The sequence below is a fragment of the Vipera berus genome, assembly GCF_964194415.1.
Source record: "Vipera berus genome assembly, chromosome: 1".
Taxonomy (NCBI): domain Eukaryota; kingdom Metazoa; phylum Chordata; class Lepidosauria; order Squamata; family Viperidae; genus Vipera; species Vipera berus.
The window spans coordinates 232,366,551-232,385,249 of record NC_138202.1 but is presented as its reverse complement, the minus strand read 5'-3'; the positions used below and the strand labels follow the sequence as shown (position 1 = coordinate 232,385,249).

At 36.3% G+C, this 18,699-nt stretch overlaps 1 protein-coding gene across 1 annotated transcript in view; it reads left to right on the top strand.

Moving 5' to 3' along the window:
• Positions 1 to 18,699, top strand: part of EYS (eyes shut homolog) — a gene marked incomplete at both ends in the record, with an annotated part of 674,316 nt that overhangs the window by 216,614 nt on the left and 439,003 nt on the right. Inside the window, one exon of the mRNA XM_081346243.1 lies at positions 5,607 to 5,806. Within this exon, the coding sequence (XP_081202369.1) occupies positions 5,607 to 5,806 (200 nt within the window). The remainder of the gene's footprint in view (positions 1 to 5,606; positions 5,807 to 18,699) is intronic.

The window sequence follows — 18,699 nt, the reverse complement described above, 5'->3', positions numbered from 1 at the left end:
CTTCCCTCAAGGGATCTTGGACTAGCCATCTGTACTGTCGGCCCCATAGAGGTGTCACTGCTGTGTCCCGGAGGTGCTTTCCCCTGTGGCGCCTGGAGAATGTTTCAGGAGTGGCCTCTCGTTGGGTCCGAGGGGTTGGGCTGCCCTCAGCGAAACATCGCCTCGCTATGATGTTCCTTCGTGGTCACCATGAAACTGTTGTAGAAAGAAGAGACTCACGCCAGCTCTTCAGGAGAGGAAAGGTTTATTGTGCAGGTTCAGAGGGCTTAAACAAAGCAAAGGGTCTGAACCCCGAGGGGTGTACGAACAGACATATTTATACCCCCCCTATTTCTTGCTTGTACTTTGTTCCTTATAAGGTTAAATTTTACACATTCTTATCAGAAGACAGTTTGCATAAGACAGTTGCAGGGGAATACATGCAGCTACGCTAACAGGATTATGGCTACCTTGATCACCTAAGGACAGGAATAGGTTTGTTTACACAATGACTTTAGTACACTTCCTCTTTACTAGTAACTTAGGAAATCAGTGGGAAGTGTCAAGAGGTATTTAGAAATCTGAAATGAGATTTTTTTCCCCAAACGTAACCCTCCTTCATTTGAAATTAACTATCAAACAGTTTGTATTCTGCTCCTATATTGAGTGTGTGTCTTTATGCCTAGCTGTATTTATCATTCTAATACTTCCCAATGATTGGAATGATTTTTTTTTAGTGAATGATTAACTCAGGGTGATTTGCTCCCTTTAAATTTCAAATATAGAATATAAAGGGAAGAAAACTATAAGAATAGTTTAAAGGGCTAACAAGCTAGAGGAAAATGAGTAGGAAAAAAAGAAATGAAGTATTTTTTTAAGTTCATAAAAATAGAATGACACTAATTGGAAATTGCTTTTTCAAAAGAAAGACTGATTTAAAAAAAAACAAAATTGACTTAGTAGGCTTCATCAAGTATTTTAATTAATTTAGTGCAGACATTAGAGTTGAGTTTTATTTTTAATAGTATGCAAAGTATCCCAGCCTTCCCATGGGATGTATAATTCAATTACTTTATATAATGTTTTGTAATAAATCACCCTACATTTCCCAGTTGAAATTCTGAGAAAGAAAGCACATTATTTTCATATAGTCCCTTTTGGATTCATTTGCATTTCAGTAAAAATAACTGCATACTTTTAAATAAAAATAACTCCTGTGTCACAAGGAAATCCTCCAACACTGGAAGTTTTTAAGAAGAGATTGGACAATCATTTGTCTGAAATGGTATAGGTTTTCCCTTCCAACTCTGTTATTTAATTCTATTCTATTCTATTCTATTCTATTCTATTCTATTCTATTCTATTCTATTCTATTCTATTCTATTCTATTCTATTCTATTCTATTCTATTCCCTTCTAATGAATGGGTTTGCTTAACAACTGCTGCAAAAATTGTCATAAAATTACTTCCAGTCATATGAGTGCCTCATCTTACAACCACAGTGACTAACAACAGTAATTCTGGGCTCAGTTATGGTGAATAGATGGGAAATACCAGTAAATGTAACACAGTTATATCCTCAAACAAAAAATCCAAAACTGGATCCAACTCTCACTTTATTCCTAATTAATATAAGATTAATGGCGGTATAAATCACTGTCACTAATTGGCCCCTGTTACATTTCCTACAGTGAAGAACTTTACAAAGTAATTCACATTTCCATCTAAAACCTTAAATAGAGCCAAAACGAATTATATCCAAGATTTTAAATTTTGGAGAATATTTTCATTTTTGATAATGATTTTTTATATTTTTATAATGATTATTTTTAGATATTTGTTGTTTCATACAATTAAGGCGTGGCACCCAAAATCACTTATGAGATGGGCAGCTATGATTAATAAATCAATAAATAAAGTTGGGCATAGATCAAGGGTGGGCAATTAATTTTCCCAAGGGGCCACATGAGAAACTGAGAGTTTGTGGAGTGCCAACGCCACCCCCCCAGCCCCTGATGCCTCTATCTCACCTGCACTGCTGCTACCACCCCACCCTCTACCCCCAATGCTGCCAGCACTCTTCCCCCTGCCACCAATGCTCCACCTCCTAACAGGGACCACCCAGGGGCCAGATGTAGCCCAGGGGCCATAAAATGCCCAAGTCTGTATAGATATATGAAAGTGAAGAAAGTCTAAGCAGGTGAAGCTTAATATAGAAGAAATAGATGTTCTGTTGTTAAAGAAGTCTTATCTAGAACAGAACATTGTTCAATGTTGAGGAAAATTTCATTGTACCTGAACATGCACAGATGTCTTAATGGAGAGAAGTACTTCTCATTATTCTCTAAAAACAAAACTCTCTACAGGTGTTGTGAATGCATTGTTAATGGTGGATTGCAAACTGCACACCAGAAGCAATACGTAAGCAGTATAAACAAAAACTGAATGCCTTTATAGATGGCATTTTTCTCAATTGCAGATGTCATCCACACAAGTGCACCAAAGTCTTCACTGTTCTTAACTCTGTGTTGCATTCTACACCCCCTCCCTTTTAAAATAAAATAAAATAAAACGAATGTGTATATAGGTAAAATTGCATTAAGAAAAAAAACCTATTTAAAGGAAATACCAGAATGCACAGAAGTCCCAAAAATTGCTTGTAAAATGTACACATTAAGGAAAATACGTATAATAACAGAGAAATGGGCATAACAATTAGTGTGAATTTTCATGGATTTTTTAATTATCTGCAAAACTAAATATATTACAGTTTTGATCCCAAATATTTGTTTCACTTCTAAAGTGATTACAAATACTGAAGCAGAGAGTATACACCCCTGACTTGCATCTTAACTTATTGGAAAACTTGTGGAGAGTGTTCCATTTACTGTAGTCCTTGCTGTGCCACAAATATATATCCTCCACCCAAGTTTTACATTCGTATCCTGAACTGAATTTGTTTAAAGCTTTTAACAAGAAAGGCTACTCCAAATTATTAAAGGCTCTTTTTGAATTTAGGAACATTACTGCCACATTCTTTTTCTTATCATTGATGTATTATAATGCACTTATTATAAATCTGCTGTTGTGTTTTATCTTCCTTTTGGGAATGTAACTTGTTTGATCTGCATGTATTATTTCAGAAACACAATTCCTTAGACATTCAGCTAATATAGTGAATATCTTATAGTCAACATTGAGTAGAAAAATTGTTCTGTGTGACTGAAGTTTCTTTGGACCATTTCCTTCTTTGTAAATCAAAGTTATGTATGCATCTTCTACATTTTTAAAAGTTGTTTGTGTCTCTTTAATTGAACTCATTGTTCTTAGCAATGTTTCCAATAGTTATTCCTCTAAATTTGTACATTAGGGTGCCAGCCAATATGATAAAAAAATGTCAAGGCATACAAGATGAAATACTAGGCAGTTGATGTAATATTAACTATTATGCAAACAAAGAGCTCAATAAGACAATTGATGAAAACAATAAAAATGAATAATTGCATAGTAAATTGAAAGCAGAACTTCAAAAAAGAATCACAGTAGAACAATAAGGAAAGTAATGGAAAAAAATCAATAATGTTTACTTCAATCTGCAATTTAAGGGATAATTAGTATAAACTGCTTTACAACTGTTTTGTAATGCCATAAACAATTACCAAGATATATAACAATATAACAATAAATCATATAACAATAAATATTGCAAATGCCACAATAGAGAAGGAACATTTTATTGCATGAGGGAATTACAAAACTCAAACCTACGAGGAAGAATAATCAATATATTCAGAAAATTCTAAAAACAAAATGTGAGCTAAGACCACAAATATTTCTGTTAGGTGTAATTCCAGAAAATATAGATGCAAAATATCAGTTTGCTAAGTTACATACTGACAGTTACAAGGACAAATTTGGCCCAAAGTTGGAAAATAAAAATCCTGACAATGATGCAATGAACAGATTAAAACTTGAGTGTGTTCAGTAATAGCAAAATTGGCTGTATGCTATATCTCCATAACAGACGTTTAACCAAATTAAGCAGGAATGGCTTCTTTATATACTATATATCACACAGCATGTGAAACTTACATATTTGGTACATGTTTTCTAGGAAAAGAGTTATTAGACCAATTAAAAATAGACAAAATGACTTAAACAGATATTAGCAATAACTCTTGGTATTCAGAATAAAAGTGCAAATATTTAGGTTAGCGTATAAGATGACTTTTTAACCCACGAAAATCTTCTCAAAAGTCAGGGGTTGTCTTATACGCCTGGTGCTGAAACTTTAGGGACAGGGCTGGCTGGAAAACCTGGAGCGCATCTCCCATTTTGTCTGCGCAGGGAAAGCGGGATCAATTGGAGAAGAAGCTGCAGTCTGTGATTTTTTTACAGGCTGGGGTCTAGGCGTCTTTCCTTCTAAAGTTGAAGAGCAGCTGTAGTCTATCCCAACTTGAAAGGCAGGTGGGGAATGCAGCAGTCAGAGCAGCTGCTTAGCTCTAAGGACACATTTGACTCAGGAACTGGGCGGGCTGGCTGGAAAACCTGGAGCGGATCTCCCATTTGGTCTTTTTTTTAAATCCCATTTATATCCTGCCCTTCTCTGAAGACTCAGGGCAGCTTACAATTTAAAGCACAAATCAATGTGCTTAGCAATAGCCTTCATTCTATGTATATGCCTGCTTATTAGGGCTTTCGCCCCCCCCAAGCAGCATTATTACAAAGTCAGCTTATTGCCCCCAACAATCTGGGTCCTCATTTTACCTACCTCGGAAGGATGGAAGGCTGAGTCAACCTTGAGCCTGGTGGGATGCGAACCTGCACTAATTGCAGGCAGCTGGTGTTACTTAAGGCTCTGCGCAGGGAAAGCTTTAGAGTGAATTAGGAAAAGTTTAATCCACTTGCACTGTTTTATGTTTACATGTTTGATGACAAACAGCCTTATGTTTATAAGTGACAGTTTTCCTACTACGTACCTGCATGTCATAAGCATTTGAATTAAAATTACCATATTAAAATCAAATCTGATGTTTTTTAATTTTTATTTGGTGTGCGTTGGAAGAGGGGTAGTCTTATACGGTGAGTATAGCCCAAACCCTATAATTTAACAGGAAATGTAGGGGGTCGTCTTATACACCCATTCATCTTATATGCCGGAAAATACGGTAGTGGTGGGAAACAAAGGCAAGGGGAAAACATTACTTAAAAATCTTTCTATAGATTTTTTTTTCTTCCTTTGTATTTATAACTTTCTAAAATCTTCGAAAAGCTTAAATAAATAAAACTATATAAATCAGCCATGGTAAATTTGTTCATCCTGACATCAATGTGAAAGTTACTTGACCATTTTTTCATTGTTAAAAATGGAAGCGGGTTAGATTTCTAGGGATTAATCTTCCATTCTTGTCATGTGTTACTATAAAAATCGATAACCTACATATACTTAAGTCTACACTTATTGACATGAAAACAGTGGCTTAATTCAAAGACATAGATTTAAATGCAAAACAATTTACTCATGAAGAGTTGAATTCTTGGTGCCAGATAGAATAGGGATCTGTTCCCACAAAGCCATATAATGCTTCAAAGCTCTGAGATCAATTTATTATCATTTATCTCATCAGGAATGTGAATCATCCCCTTGCCTTAATGGGGGCTCTTGTCAAGATCTGGTCAATGCATTCAAGTGCATTTGCTTGAGTGGATACGGAGGTGAATTTTGTGAGGTGGATATTGACATTTGCACTGAACCGCTGCTGAACTCATCCCTCTGCTTCAATGGAGGGAAATGCATTGACGGCCCTGGAAGAACTTTTTACTGCAGGTCAGTTGTCTGCTTACCTATAACTGGTATAATCAATATAAATTGACTTGTTAGTTGCACAATCTTTTCCAAAACAAATTGAAATTCATGGGTTTTTTTTATAAAGGACTAATTATTTTCTGGAGCGTCCTGAATGGTACTCCTTGTGCTTAAACAATTCCTTCATTGCTAATATAAATCTAAACTCTAAAGGGACTGGTGTATCTAGGACAGTTCTGAGTCATTCCCATACCATGATTAAGGCACTTGGTATACAATGATTTAGTAACAAGGACTGATATAATTAGCTCCCACCAGAGAGCTGAATGTATTTGTGTGGTTGCTAAGAGATGACAATTACTTGGTACTCCATAATCAATCTATCAAAACCAGGAATTAAATAATTTAAGTGGTTGAAATCCAAATCCTGTCAACCCAGCCATCCTGGTCAATGGTAGTGAATAATCAACGTTATCTGAATGACCCATAATCAGATAAACTGTTTTCCTTGAAAGTTGCTCTAAGGAAGTTGACAATCTCAGTTTCTATCTTGCCTTTCCACCAATGAATAACACTCTAAATGACTAACAAAATGGAAGGCATGGCAGTGTCTTTAATTATATCTGAACTAGGAAAAAATCATATACAAACAGTTCAGCTTAATTGGCATGCAAAAAAATGCATGTCAATTAAACTCATCCTAATTTTAGCTGACCAGTATTCTCCAAATGTTTACATGAGAGCAAGAAACACAAGACTGCCTGCAGCTTCTGAATATAATGCTGAACAGAGTTTTCATATGAATTGATTTAGTTAAAAAACAAGTACTTTCATAGCTCAAGAAACTTTTGTAACATGGTACCATCCTACCTCAGTTTTACATAAGAAACCATTCTCCTGATATTATTCTCACAGGAAACTTGTGTTAGGAAATAACTGTTCTCTCCAACCTGGTAATTGCCATGTAATTGCCATGCTTTCCTCTTATTCAGACAAAACATAGGTGACAAGATGAGAAAATGACAAGGGCAGGAAGTCCTTGTCCGTGTATATTTTATGTAGAAAGCAGAATGCATTCAAATCCCTGAAAGCTTTATAATAGGAAAGGCATTGTCTATGGCACCTCTGAGAAGGTGGGTGTGGGTTGTAAAAATGTGACAGTTTTAATTAAACAAGCGTCACAATGCAGTTCATAAAATCAGATTCATAGAATACATTTTATTTACTCTCGGAGGAGGATGTTCAAGATTCCTGCGTAAATGTGCAAAAACAACAATGGCAGATTGAAAAGCAACTCATCACTTGCAAAGTTTTGACATAATGGAGATAATGGGATTGATGTGTGTGAGTTTGTGTGTATATTCCTGTATTGGGTTGAAATGAAAATATGTATTTTCACAAAGCTTTCAACATTCTCTAGGCTGTTCTAGGAGGTATTTATCACATTCTCATTGCATAAAGATAATACTCTGAATTTTACTTTGACTTACTCACATCTGAAATAAGCTTGATAAAACACTCCATAATCCTCTGGCAACAATTTCCTGTGCAAAATACCAATATATTTCAAAAGTATTATATTTCAAGTTTCCATTATCTATGTTGCACTTTGAAATAAAGCTGAAATAAATTAATAATTTTATTAAGTATAATTATTAAATACAAAGCCATCTCTTAGTGGATTATAATTCTATGTGGCAATAAATAGCATAATATATTTAATTACACCATTAATCTGTAAATGAAATTAAAGCAAAATTCAGGAGAAACTACTTATCCTGCCTTGCATTTGTCTTTGTTAAGAATGACAATTCTGTGTTATTACACTACTACTTTTGTACCTCAGTTATCTTTTTCTTTAGCTTCATACGCTTCATTTACCCATTCTGCAGTTTAATTTTCTTGGTTGCAGTGATCCAATTATGTAAATGACATCACAATATACCTTCCAATGTGCCATTGCCAACACACCCTCTTAGCAAATTAAACATTAAGAAGAGAAATCAAGAGAAGGAAACCAAGAATCAAAGAAAAAGAATATTTGATGCCATGTAATTTAGACTCAAAGACATTGCTCAATTCTAAGATATGTTTCTATTATGTAGTAATTAGAAAAGTGTTTAATTCAATTGGTTTTAGAGATAGTACTAGAAGAATACCTTACTGCTTGAAAAATGTTCATCTTCCAATTCCAACGGTATTTTCAACAGTTGATGTAGCTTCAGAAAACAAAAACGCAGCTTATCACTATTGGTGAAAATATCATTCTGCTAATATTTATAATCAGGCCATATAAAGAAGGGAGTTGTGTATGAGGATTCTTCAGTGCAAGATCAGGTCACAAGAGTGTACATTAATAGGGTCTAAAATGTACCCAAAATTGTTTTATGTGGAGAATTTGGTAAGGTAAGGTACATTTCTCACCTACCAAGGAATTGAGAGGAGTGGGAATTGGAGAAATTCAATATAAGAACAACAAAATTATCACCATCCAAAGCTGTCCATCAGAGAGAGAGAGAGGAGCGATGGAGGGACGGAGGTGGGGGGAGAGAGATTTATATTACATTTGGGCAAACCACAAATAAAATTACAAAAAATATATACATTTTCTGAAGAATTCTTAGGGAACCTAGGGTAGAAGACAACACTCAACAAACTTACCCAAAAAACTGATAAGGATCCAAATGATTATTTCTGTCTATTTACTGATTAAATCACTGGACCCTACTCTGCCGCGTAACAGAGTGAGCGTCTGCTACTCGTCCCAGCTTCTGCCAACCTAGCAGTTCGAAAGCATGTAAAAATGCAAGTAGAAAAATAGGGACCACTACAGTGGGAAGGTAACAGCGTTCCGTGCGCCTTTGGCGTCTAGTCATGCCGGCCACATGACCACGGAGACGTCCTCGGACAAGCGCTGGCTCTTTGGCTTTGAAACAGAGATGAGCACCGGCCCCTAGAGTCGGAAACGACTAGCACGCACGTGCGGGGGAACCTTTACCTTTACCTTTATATGTTACAAAGGTTTTAAATTTTATAATATGTGCGGCACACTTTAGAAGGCAATTACAAAGGCAGTTACATGTGATTAGATCGGTATATTTTAAAACATTATAATACAGTTTGTTTATATGACATCTTTGTTGTGTTGTGACATTTGTTGTGCTGATGTGTAATAAAACTGCTCTAAGAGTTTCACTTGTCCTTAAGGTATCTGTTCCCCTTTGATCACCTGGAATTTCTCCTAGATTGAAAGGGCACTAAGTAAAGCTATCAATTATAATTTACTCTACTCCAAGCATTAGAGTAGAAACAAAAAGATGCTAAGTAATTTATCACTTATGTTTAAGTTTCCCCCTCCCTCAAGTTGTGTTTTGTTGGGAAAAGATCTGCTTTAAAGATGAGAATTTTTTCCTACTTTGCACACATAAACTCTTTTCCTTGAAGCTACTACCATGGTAAACAAGCAGATGCTAAGATAAAATTCAAAAGGCTAATAAATATGTGAAAACATAGCAAGTAGCTTCTTAGAAAGCCAGGTAAATTCTGAATATAGAAGCTGTTGTATTTATAGTTAGGTCTCATTTTACAACCACAAAATGGGATGAAAATTTCCATTGCTAAGCCAAGTGATTGTTAAGAGATTCACATCCAATGTTATGACTTTCTTGACACAGTTGTTAACTGAATTACTGCAGTTGTTAAGGGAATCATGTAGTCACAAAGCAAATCTGGCATTTCCCCCCCCCATTGACTTTGCTTGTTAGAAAGTGGCTCAGAAGGTCACAAATGGTGACCACATGACCCTGGGATGCTGCCACTGTCATTAATTCAGTTGCCAAGTGCCCGAATGTTGATCACATGACCATGGGGATAATGTAATGGTCATAGGTTACATTTTTCATTGTCATCGTAACTTTGAACATTTGCTAAATGGATGGTTGTAAGCTGAGGACCATTTGTATTATAAAGACAAATTCTTCAATTCACTTATTATGGTGTGCGATGCTGCCACTATTCCATAGTTTTGTAGCACAAGTAATTATGGGCACATCTCAGTATACCTATGTTACGCCAAAACTACACACAGAGAGACAGACTGGTTAACAGTGAGCTTTTGAGTGTTGTTAGAAGAAAAATGTTCTCCATTCAAATGCAAGCTGGATTACACATAAACATGCTAGGCAATTGCTTGAAGAGAAAGGTAGTTTTTATTTGACAGTTTAATGTGGAGCATAGAAATTGAAGGTAGACTACGATGTTAAAAAGCTGAGGGTGATATTACTTATAGTAACAATGGGCTTTGATAAGAAATATGTTAGATTGAGGTGTCCCTGCTTTTTGGATGTGTGAAGTTCAAGAGTGGAAGGTCTGTTCCTAATCCTGTGGATATGGGTAAATCTCTTCATTAATGTCAAATTTATGAAGGATCTGGCATCAGGGTGTATGTAGTCTTGTGACAAGAGATTTCTCTTATCATGAATGATCTCTGTTATATGTTTCTTTGCCCTTGTTGGCTGACTTCCTGGAGAAGTGCACTTAATCAATTTGAACTCAAGGGTCAATGGTGGCAGAGAAAGGTTAAGTGGTTTCTTTTTAACGTTATTTTGAGGTTTTCTAGCTGATCAGAGATGGCTAGGCCTGACTGCAACCTGACCAAAACAGGATGCCAGAGGAGTTTTATCTTCCAACGTTGTAATTCCATGTGTTGGTTACCATGTATAAGTCCTTTATGCCAGACTAAATGGCATCTGACCTGGCTAAGTGAGGAGCCATCTCTCTCCCAACATTTGCCTACTTCATAAGATCCATGAGAGCAGGTACCTCTATTAAGCAGATACCTCTTTCTCTTCTGTTAAGCAATGTCATCTGATGGGGCCTAAGAAACACACCTTCTCTGTTTTAGTGATTGGCCTCTGGAGGATCAGCCCTCTGAAAGTTCAGACAGTTTCAACATATAAGCTTTAGAGAGTGGTGGGATTCAGCCAGTTTGCACCACTCTGGCAGAATCGATAGCTACCGTAATTTTTTGTTGCCCAGGTCCAGTTCCGGAAACAGCATCCACACAGAGAACCAGTTGTTCACATATTTGAACCCCACCATTGGCTTTAGAACTTTAAACTCCACCCCACCCAAGTTGGTGTACAGAGTTTGTCTGCTATTCTGCTATTATATTTATTTGTCTGTTTTTAGTTATGGATCAACTTTAATTGTCCTCTACCCAGAGTCAATGTTGTTGGGAAGCTTCAGGCATCTCAATTATAAATGAACAAATGATTTAAATCTAAATTATAAGTAAATAAATTCTTCCTTTTTAGCCAAAGCTATTCATGATAATATAAAATAATTAAAAAACTAATTTTTGGCCTAGTACAGTGATGGGCAAACATAGCATTGCAGAGCTCTTTCAGATAAATACCATTGTGTCTTAGTAATGGCCAACCTTCAAGCAATGGAAGTTGAAGGGATTATGTCACCATCAAAAGGAAGACATGGTGTCAATAGAATATGGCTAAATAAGGAAGGAAACGAAGAGTCTGGGTCCTTCACAGCAGGATCTATTAAAATTAACTAACTATTAAAATTAACTAACTACTACATAGGAAACTGGAGTCTTTAACCTTTGAAAAAGAATACAGTTTTAAATGAGCTGGCTTTATGGAAAAGGACAAGAAATAATTAAATGGCTCTGTAAATGTATCATTTGCAGTTCTGATAAAAATAGATGCTGTCTATAACTCTGAGCTTCTCTTTCCCTCATTAATGGCTTATCTGTATCATGTCACACAGAATTACAACACTTTTTTACTCATGGAGGAAGAAAAGAAAGCCAGTGATACAATTCTGACAGGGAGTTTTCTGGTAGGAAGTCAAAAATACCACAACTCAAGAGGGACATAGGACAGTAAGAAGGTTGAGGAGTGGAGGCATTTGATCTAGAACTCTGAACAAAAGCCCTATGTGCCCACTCTAGAACATGAGACAGGAACGTGTTTGGATGATATTAGCCTAAGCAAGCCAGGTGGAGTTAATGCTTATTTCGTTCCCATCCCATCCTATTACATTATGAGAGGAAGAACTGATAGTGTACATCTATGTTTCTGTCTGTCAGTCCATCCATCCATCCATCCATCCATCCATCCTACATAAAAAAGCTTCACTGGGCTTATAGGCTGTTCCAATCATGCTTGATCATCTTACAGATATGTAATGATGATGCTATTATTTGAACGAGTTTAAATATGAAATGGCACATACCCAATTATTCTCTCTATCTTTCTTGCTTTTCTGTCTTTCTCATAAAGGACATATAGATGATGCTTTTTTAAAAAAACAAAACCTTTTCTATAATATATCATGAACATAGAAACAGCTGCAAATAAAAATATGAAATATTAGGAAGAAAAGAATATTGTTACTTGACTGAGGGAAATATAGATCACCAAGTAGAGAAGGATCCTTTCATTCCCATTAAGTCTGTGGTGTAAAATCATTTGGTTGCACTTTTGAAATAAAAAACTGCATTCCGTCAGTACTTTGGAAAAGGAGGGAGATGGCAGAAACCCACACAGTGCTAAGTGGAAACAGTATGAAGTCTTTAGCTGTTTTTAGCAGGGGATGGGGGTTCCCCAAAATTATTTTGGCTGAGTTACAAAAGGGCTAAAAGCCACAAAAGACATCTCCAGAGCACACAATAAGTGCAAAGCTCAGTGGCGCAGTCCCAAATTTATATGGATAAGTCCCCTGATATTTACAACTAAAAAAAAGGAATAAAAAGCAGGTGATAGAAAACTTCTTCCTGAACCTGTTGTCAGCTTTAGTAGACAAGGTGGAAGTAAGTGAACCAGTGGTTTGACCTGTTGTAAAAAAGCTAAAAGCAATTCATTGTTTCATTAACTAATCTTTTGAAATGAAACCCCTTCAAGCTGGAAATAAAATATTCAGAAATTCAATTCAGGAATTTGGGAATTTAGTTCAACAAGAAGGAGAAACATTTCATGCTGTAAATTGAGTGTTGCAGACTTCTTCAATATGGCCAGTAGTTTCTCACATATTTGCCAATAACTTCATTATTCACTAACTGTTCTAAATCAGTTTATCCATCTTCGAATCTTAATGGTTGATCTTGTTTTCACAGATTAATTTGTTTGGATATTTAGCAAGCATCATGATAGATAGATAGATAGATAGATAGATAGATAGATAGATAGATAGATAGATAGATAGATAGATAGATAGATAGATAGATAGATAGATAGATAAAATATCCTTACGTTTGGAGTTTTCTCAGTAGATCATCATGCACTTTAATATTCTATAGATTTTTTTAGGGTTATATCAAAAGCAATGTTTTTAATTCATCCAAGTATCATCTGTAAAAAGTGAGCTGAGACCCATTACTGTGCTTGACACTTATGGGAACCACTCTTGCCATCTAACTCTTTAAAGAAGCTAAAAGCATAAGGTTTTCTATATAAAAATAAAAATAAAAATTTACATTTGATATTTGAGAGCATTTATCTAGGGCAGGGGTAGGCAACCTCGGCTCTTTTATGACTCATGGACTTCAACTCCCAGAATTCCTGAGTCAGCTGACTCAGGAATTCTGGGAGTTGAAGTCCATGAGTCATAAAAGAGCCGAGGTTGCCTACCCCTGATCTAGGGCTATAAAACACTTAGTGTTGCAGTGAAGACAAATCCCTGCCCTTGCATCTCTCTGGCAAAGAATATGGCAGTTAGCCCTGAGATTCAGGAAGAAATTACATGAGGATGCTAAAGAAAATTGCAATCTTGAATCTTATTCTTTACCTCCCTTCCAATGGAGGCCTGAAACATCTTGTTGTAATAGGCATTGAACCTCACTGAATATTCTGGAAGAGGGAAGACTGAGAAGCACAGACTGGTTGGCCTGTGCAATCAGTCCTGATTTGATTTGTATTCAAGGCTTAAAACTGAAGACAGCATACTTCAAATAAACTTTGTAATTCAAGATTCGAGGGCAAACTGATTCAATTCAAGCCCTTTCAAGATTTGAAATTTAATTTTAAAAAAGGTTATCCATAAGGTGATAATGGAAAAACATAGAATCCCAGCAGTTTTTTTTTTCTTCATGATTTTGATAGCATGAAAATAGCAGGGTTAATAGACCCCTTAGAGGACACAGATCCTGACAAACTTCATTTGGATATCTTCAAGAATTTCAAATGATTTTTTTTAAAAAAAATATTCGACTGGAGCTCTTTAATTTTCCAAAAGAGACACTTAGTTCTGCTGAATCTAGGCCCCAGATTTCCTGTGGCAAGTTATATACATGCAAACCCATCATCCTATTCTTTTGTAGGGTAACAAACATTATGAACGTTAAAGGAAAGGAGAAAGAAGTAATGAACCAAACAAAATAAAGGCAAGAAATAAGAGGCAAAAAACCCCAAGAAACCTAACCCACATCTAATGTATCCCACATTTAACAGTATATCTTTCTGTACATTTCTAAACTTGAAATGTATCCTTAATTCCATTATATTTATACAGTACTTCATACATTGCCTTTGTTCTTTAAATTTCTCAGTCCTCTCTTTTTAAGAATATCAACCACTCCATCTAAATACTTTCTCAGTTTCCCCTTCCTCTAAATCCATTCACTCTTCTTTTCTACATTTGTTTGTTCTTTCATTTTATTTATTTATATCCTACGTTTATTGTTTTTGCAAATAACATGGCAGCAAACATATCCTCCTCGTCCTATTTCCCCACAACAACAATCTTGTGGGGTCAGTTGGGCTGAGAGAGAGTGACCGGCCCAAAGTCACCCAGCTGGCTTTCATGGCTAAGGCAGGACTTAAACTCAGGGTCTCCTGCTATCTAGACTGGTCCATTAACCACTAGACCAAGGGTGTCAAACTGCCGGATGCATCATGTTGAAACCGCGCCCACCCCAGCTCCGGCAATGGGAAAAAAGTCACGATACATCACAACACGTCACGTGATGTTGTGAGTTTGATACCCCTGCACTAGACCAAACCAGCTCTCTATATGACCAGACCACTTCAATGTACTGTATTTCCTTCATGCTGGTAGTAACTCAATTTAAATTTGGTTCACGTTCATTCAGCATCATTTCTTTTTGATCTATCTCTTCATGCTTTACTGTACACTTTTTTAAGTACCCCATTCTCATTACATTCAACCTGCTTTTATGCTTCTCACTCTTGCAGTTCTCCTTTCCATATAACAAAATAGGCAGAAATATGTTCATATTAAACAGGCACTATTGCTTCTTTGGATAAAAATGCCTTCTTCATGACAAACCATGTTATTAACCATCAGACGGTGAACATCTTAAAATTCTGCCATCCATTTCACAATTTTCAGTAAATATTCTACCAAGTTATGTAAATTCATCCATTGGTCTAGGGCTCGTTTGTTGTTTGTTTTGCTTTTTTTGGTCTAACTCACAATTATTCTTTCTATTTCTTCTTTCAGAGGCAACTTCTCTAATCATTAATACATTAATTTTCAGATCCAATATTCTTGTGGTATCATATAATTAGCTAACACTTGCTACAAATCTTTCAGCTTCTCCACCAACAACAGGGCATAGTCTTCATGCAAAATTACACATAAATGGATGTCCCCAAACAACAAATCTCCAACTTTATCACAAATATTCCTTTTTCATATATCCATAAATATATTAAGTTGATTTGTCCTAACAGTTTTGTATTCTGCTTCCTGTGATCACTGTATTGTTGTTGTTGTTGTTGTTGTTGTTGTTGTTGTTGTTGTTGTTGTTGTTGTTGTTGTTGTTATAGCTGGTTAAAAAGTTTGGAGCTTAGAAAGAATCATCTCAACATTGATCGGATTCAGTTGAATCAGAATTTGGAATTCCTTCCCCACTTAGAAGAGAAGTTGCAGTAAAGTAGCACAAAAAGGTATTAGCTTCCTCCCCTTTAAAAAAAACTAATTTAAAAAAACTAACCAAACTTTGGCTCAGTGCTAGTGGGGCACCCATTGATAAATTTAAACCTGTTGAAGCCATGAAGAATTTAAAAGTAAAGTAAAGAGCTGTGCCAGGCTGGTACTGACCACATATTCAGAATACCAGACTGAAGTTCAGCTGTGGTAGTAGTGCCAGCAGAGAAATGTTATTATTCCTTTAGTACAAAGAAATCAAAGTTGAAGCTTGTGGCTGGTCCCAGTAAAAAAGCTGTATTAGCTTTGCTACTCCAAAAACTCTCTCATAGGCAGAGAGTTTATTGTCAATCAAAGTTAATTGCAGATCCAGAGAGCATATAAGAAAATACCATATATAATATGAAGTTCAATATTGCATGCATGATAAAAAGGCCTGCAGTTTACTTTGCTGTTTTAGTTTAAAGTGATCAATTTTATTGACTGGTCACTCACGTCAATGTTAGAAAGTCCGTTGTGCTGCTCAACTCCTCCCTTTCCAGTATGCTTCATACGTAGGAGGTGATCCCAGAGTCATAGAAATGCCCATCATATCTTCAAAGCCTTTGAAAGGCTTATGAAGCACTTCAGGAACACTTGGTTTGATTTGCTGCCTTGAAGCAGATACCCACCTTTGTTTGTTACAGATAGTCCTCACTTAATGACCATAATTGAGCCTGGAATTTCTACAGTTAGCTGTTGTGATCATTAAGTAGGTTGCCAAGTGCCCAAAATGCAGTTTTGTGTCCAGAGAGAGCGGGCTGTGGCAGTCATAACTTTGAGGATTGGTAGTACTGTAAATAAATTGGGGTGAGGGTCAGTCATAATTTTCAACAATCAAGTCGCCAGTCTTTAAGCAAGGGCTACTTGTAGTTACTTTTGATGGGAGATTTGATTCAAACTTCCCAGGGGAAGAACTGCTTTAGAGCTTGCACAACTTTAGAAGCTGGTAGTTTAGATAGTTTAATTCCACATCTCGAAAATATTTAGTCCCATCTTGATTCAGCTACAGAAAGAAACATTGCTATCACAACTACAAAAAAAATGCAACCAACTTGTGCCAGCTCTGATGACAGATATATCTGTGTATATTCTGAATTAAAAGAATTCAGTCCTTTTTATGCTAAGACTCAAGTAAGAATAATAAGAATAATGGCTAGCATTGATATGCACATCTTGACCTCCTATCATTTAATCAAGCTGTCCTATTCCCCAAGTCCTTGTTTTGTTGCTTTTATTGAAATGCTACTGTTATTGTTTTCACCACTCAGTCGTGTCCAACGTGGAGACTTTATAGGCAAGTGGTCTCCATGCTTTTCAATCAAGCATAGCTTCTTTCAGTTGCTGGGTGTTCACCTTTGTATCAGCTTTGATGTTACCTTTGCTTGCCCCTTATTCTTGTTCCACTAATCATTCCTATGGTTATAAGTCAACATGAAATGCTACTACTTCTAATAATAATTATTCCTTTGTTTGCCAGTTTGGGATTTTCATTAGTACCATACATTCCAAAACTATTTGGATCTGGTACCTAGTTCAAGAAAGAAAACTGGGGCCATTTACTTAGAAGCTTAGTCCTGGTGAAGGGAGATTTCTTCTGACCCATCCAGAGTCCAGATAATATTAGAGCACATCTTTACTTTCTTATCTCCCTGCCCAGGTAGACATTTTTGAGATGAAGTTATCTCTGGAATTTAAAAAATAAGGATAGAATAGCAATTCTGGGACAGGATGTAGCAAGCGGGGGTTATTTGTCTGTCACAGATATCCCAGCTGCAACTTGCATCCAGAATGCTATTGTATTGCATTATATTGTATTTCATCTAGGCAATTTTAAAATGAGATTTATTATCCAATTCCATTGCTATTCATTGGGCCCATGAAACTAGCGCACCTATAGTAAATTGGTGATTCAACATACAGGAGATAGAACCACAAATCGGTCTCTTCTAAAGGAACAGTGCAGATCACCACAACAGTGTGGGGTATTTTTTTTAATCATAAAAATTGCTCTGCAGCTTGAACTTCCACACTTATTCACATTCTTACAAACCCTATTCATTGTATTCAGCGCCTCAGTGTGACATAATCCTTAGTCTGGTAGAATTTAGCCAAGGTCTCCTGTAATGCATATATTCATGTAGCTGAAACATAAAACATCCTTTCTCTCAGTGGCATTAGCTAGGGCAGTTCATTCTTGAAGCAGAATTCACGCTGAAAGAGTGAACTGCAGCTATAGAGGGTAATGGTAAAGGTCACTTTCCAGTCTGAGATTTGTGATCTACTGCACTGTGAATTAATACATTTACCTTGGAACTAATCCCATTGGAATAACTCTTTTTCACTGCTGATAATACTGTAGGGAGCACAACTAAGCACGTTGGTCTGCTCCGCATAGGGCATTTGTAACTTCCATTTTCTTGTTAAACAGAAATCAATTTGCATCTAGATATATTTCACTAAATGGTCAAAGTCCAAAGCATAGTTTGCATATTTAAGTCTTTTTGCAGTCAGTCAACAGGGCAAACAATGTTCAACTGTAGGCAAGGTTTATATTATAATTCTCTGTCTGTCTCTCTCTAACATATACATTGATTTAAAAGTTCATCCTTTTCTTTATTATTCGTGAAGTCTAGTCCCAACTGTGCAGTGCAGTGAGTTTTACCACCTCTTACAGCTGTAAGATATGTTGGTGAATATCAAAGTGCTGCTGGTATGATTTTCTCACTTTTTTGTTGCGCTTTGGGCTATTTTCAGTTATTGATGGTGGTGATTATGTCTCCATCAGTAAGTGTGCATGAGTGTAGATTGCCCTAGTTGAATTTATAGTTGGTGCAGAGGTTTTGGTAATAGTGTTAGGGGTAGCAAATGGTTGTCTTGACCCAGCCTCTGATATTTCCTTGCAACAAACACTTTTTTATTTCTCTATTCAATTGTGGTGGTTTAAATGTGCCTAAGAAGATGCT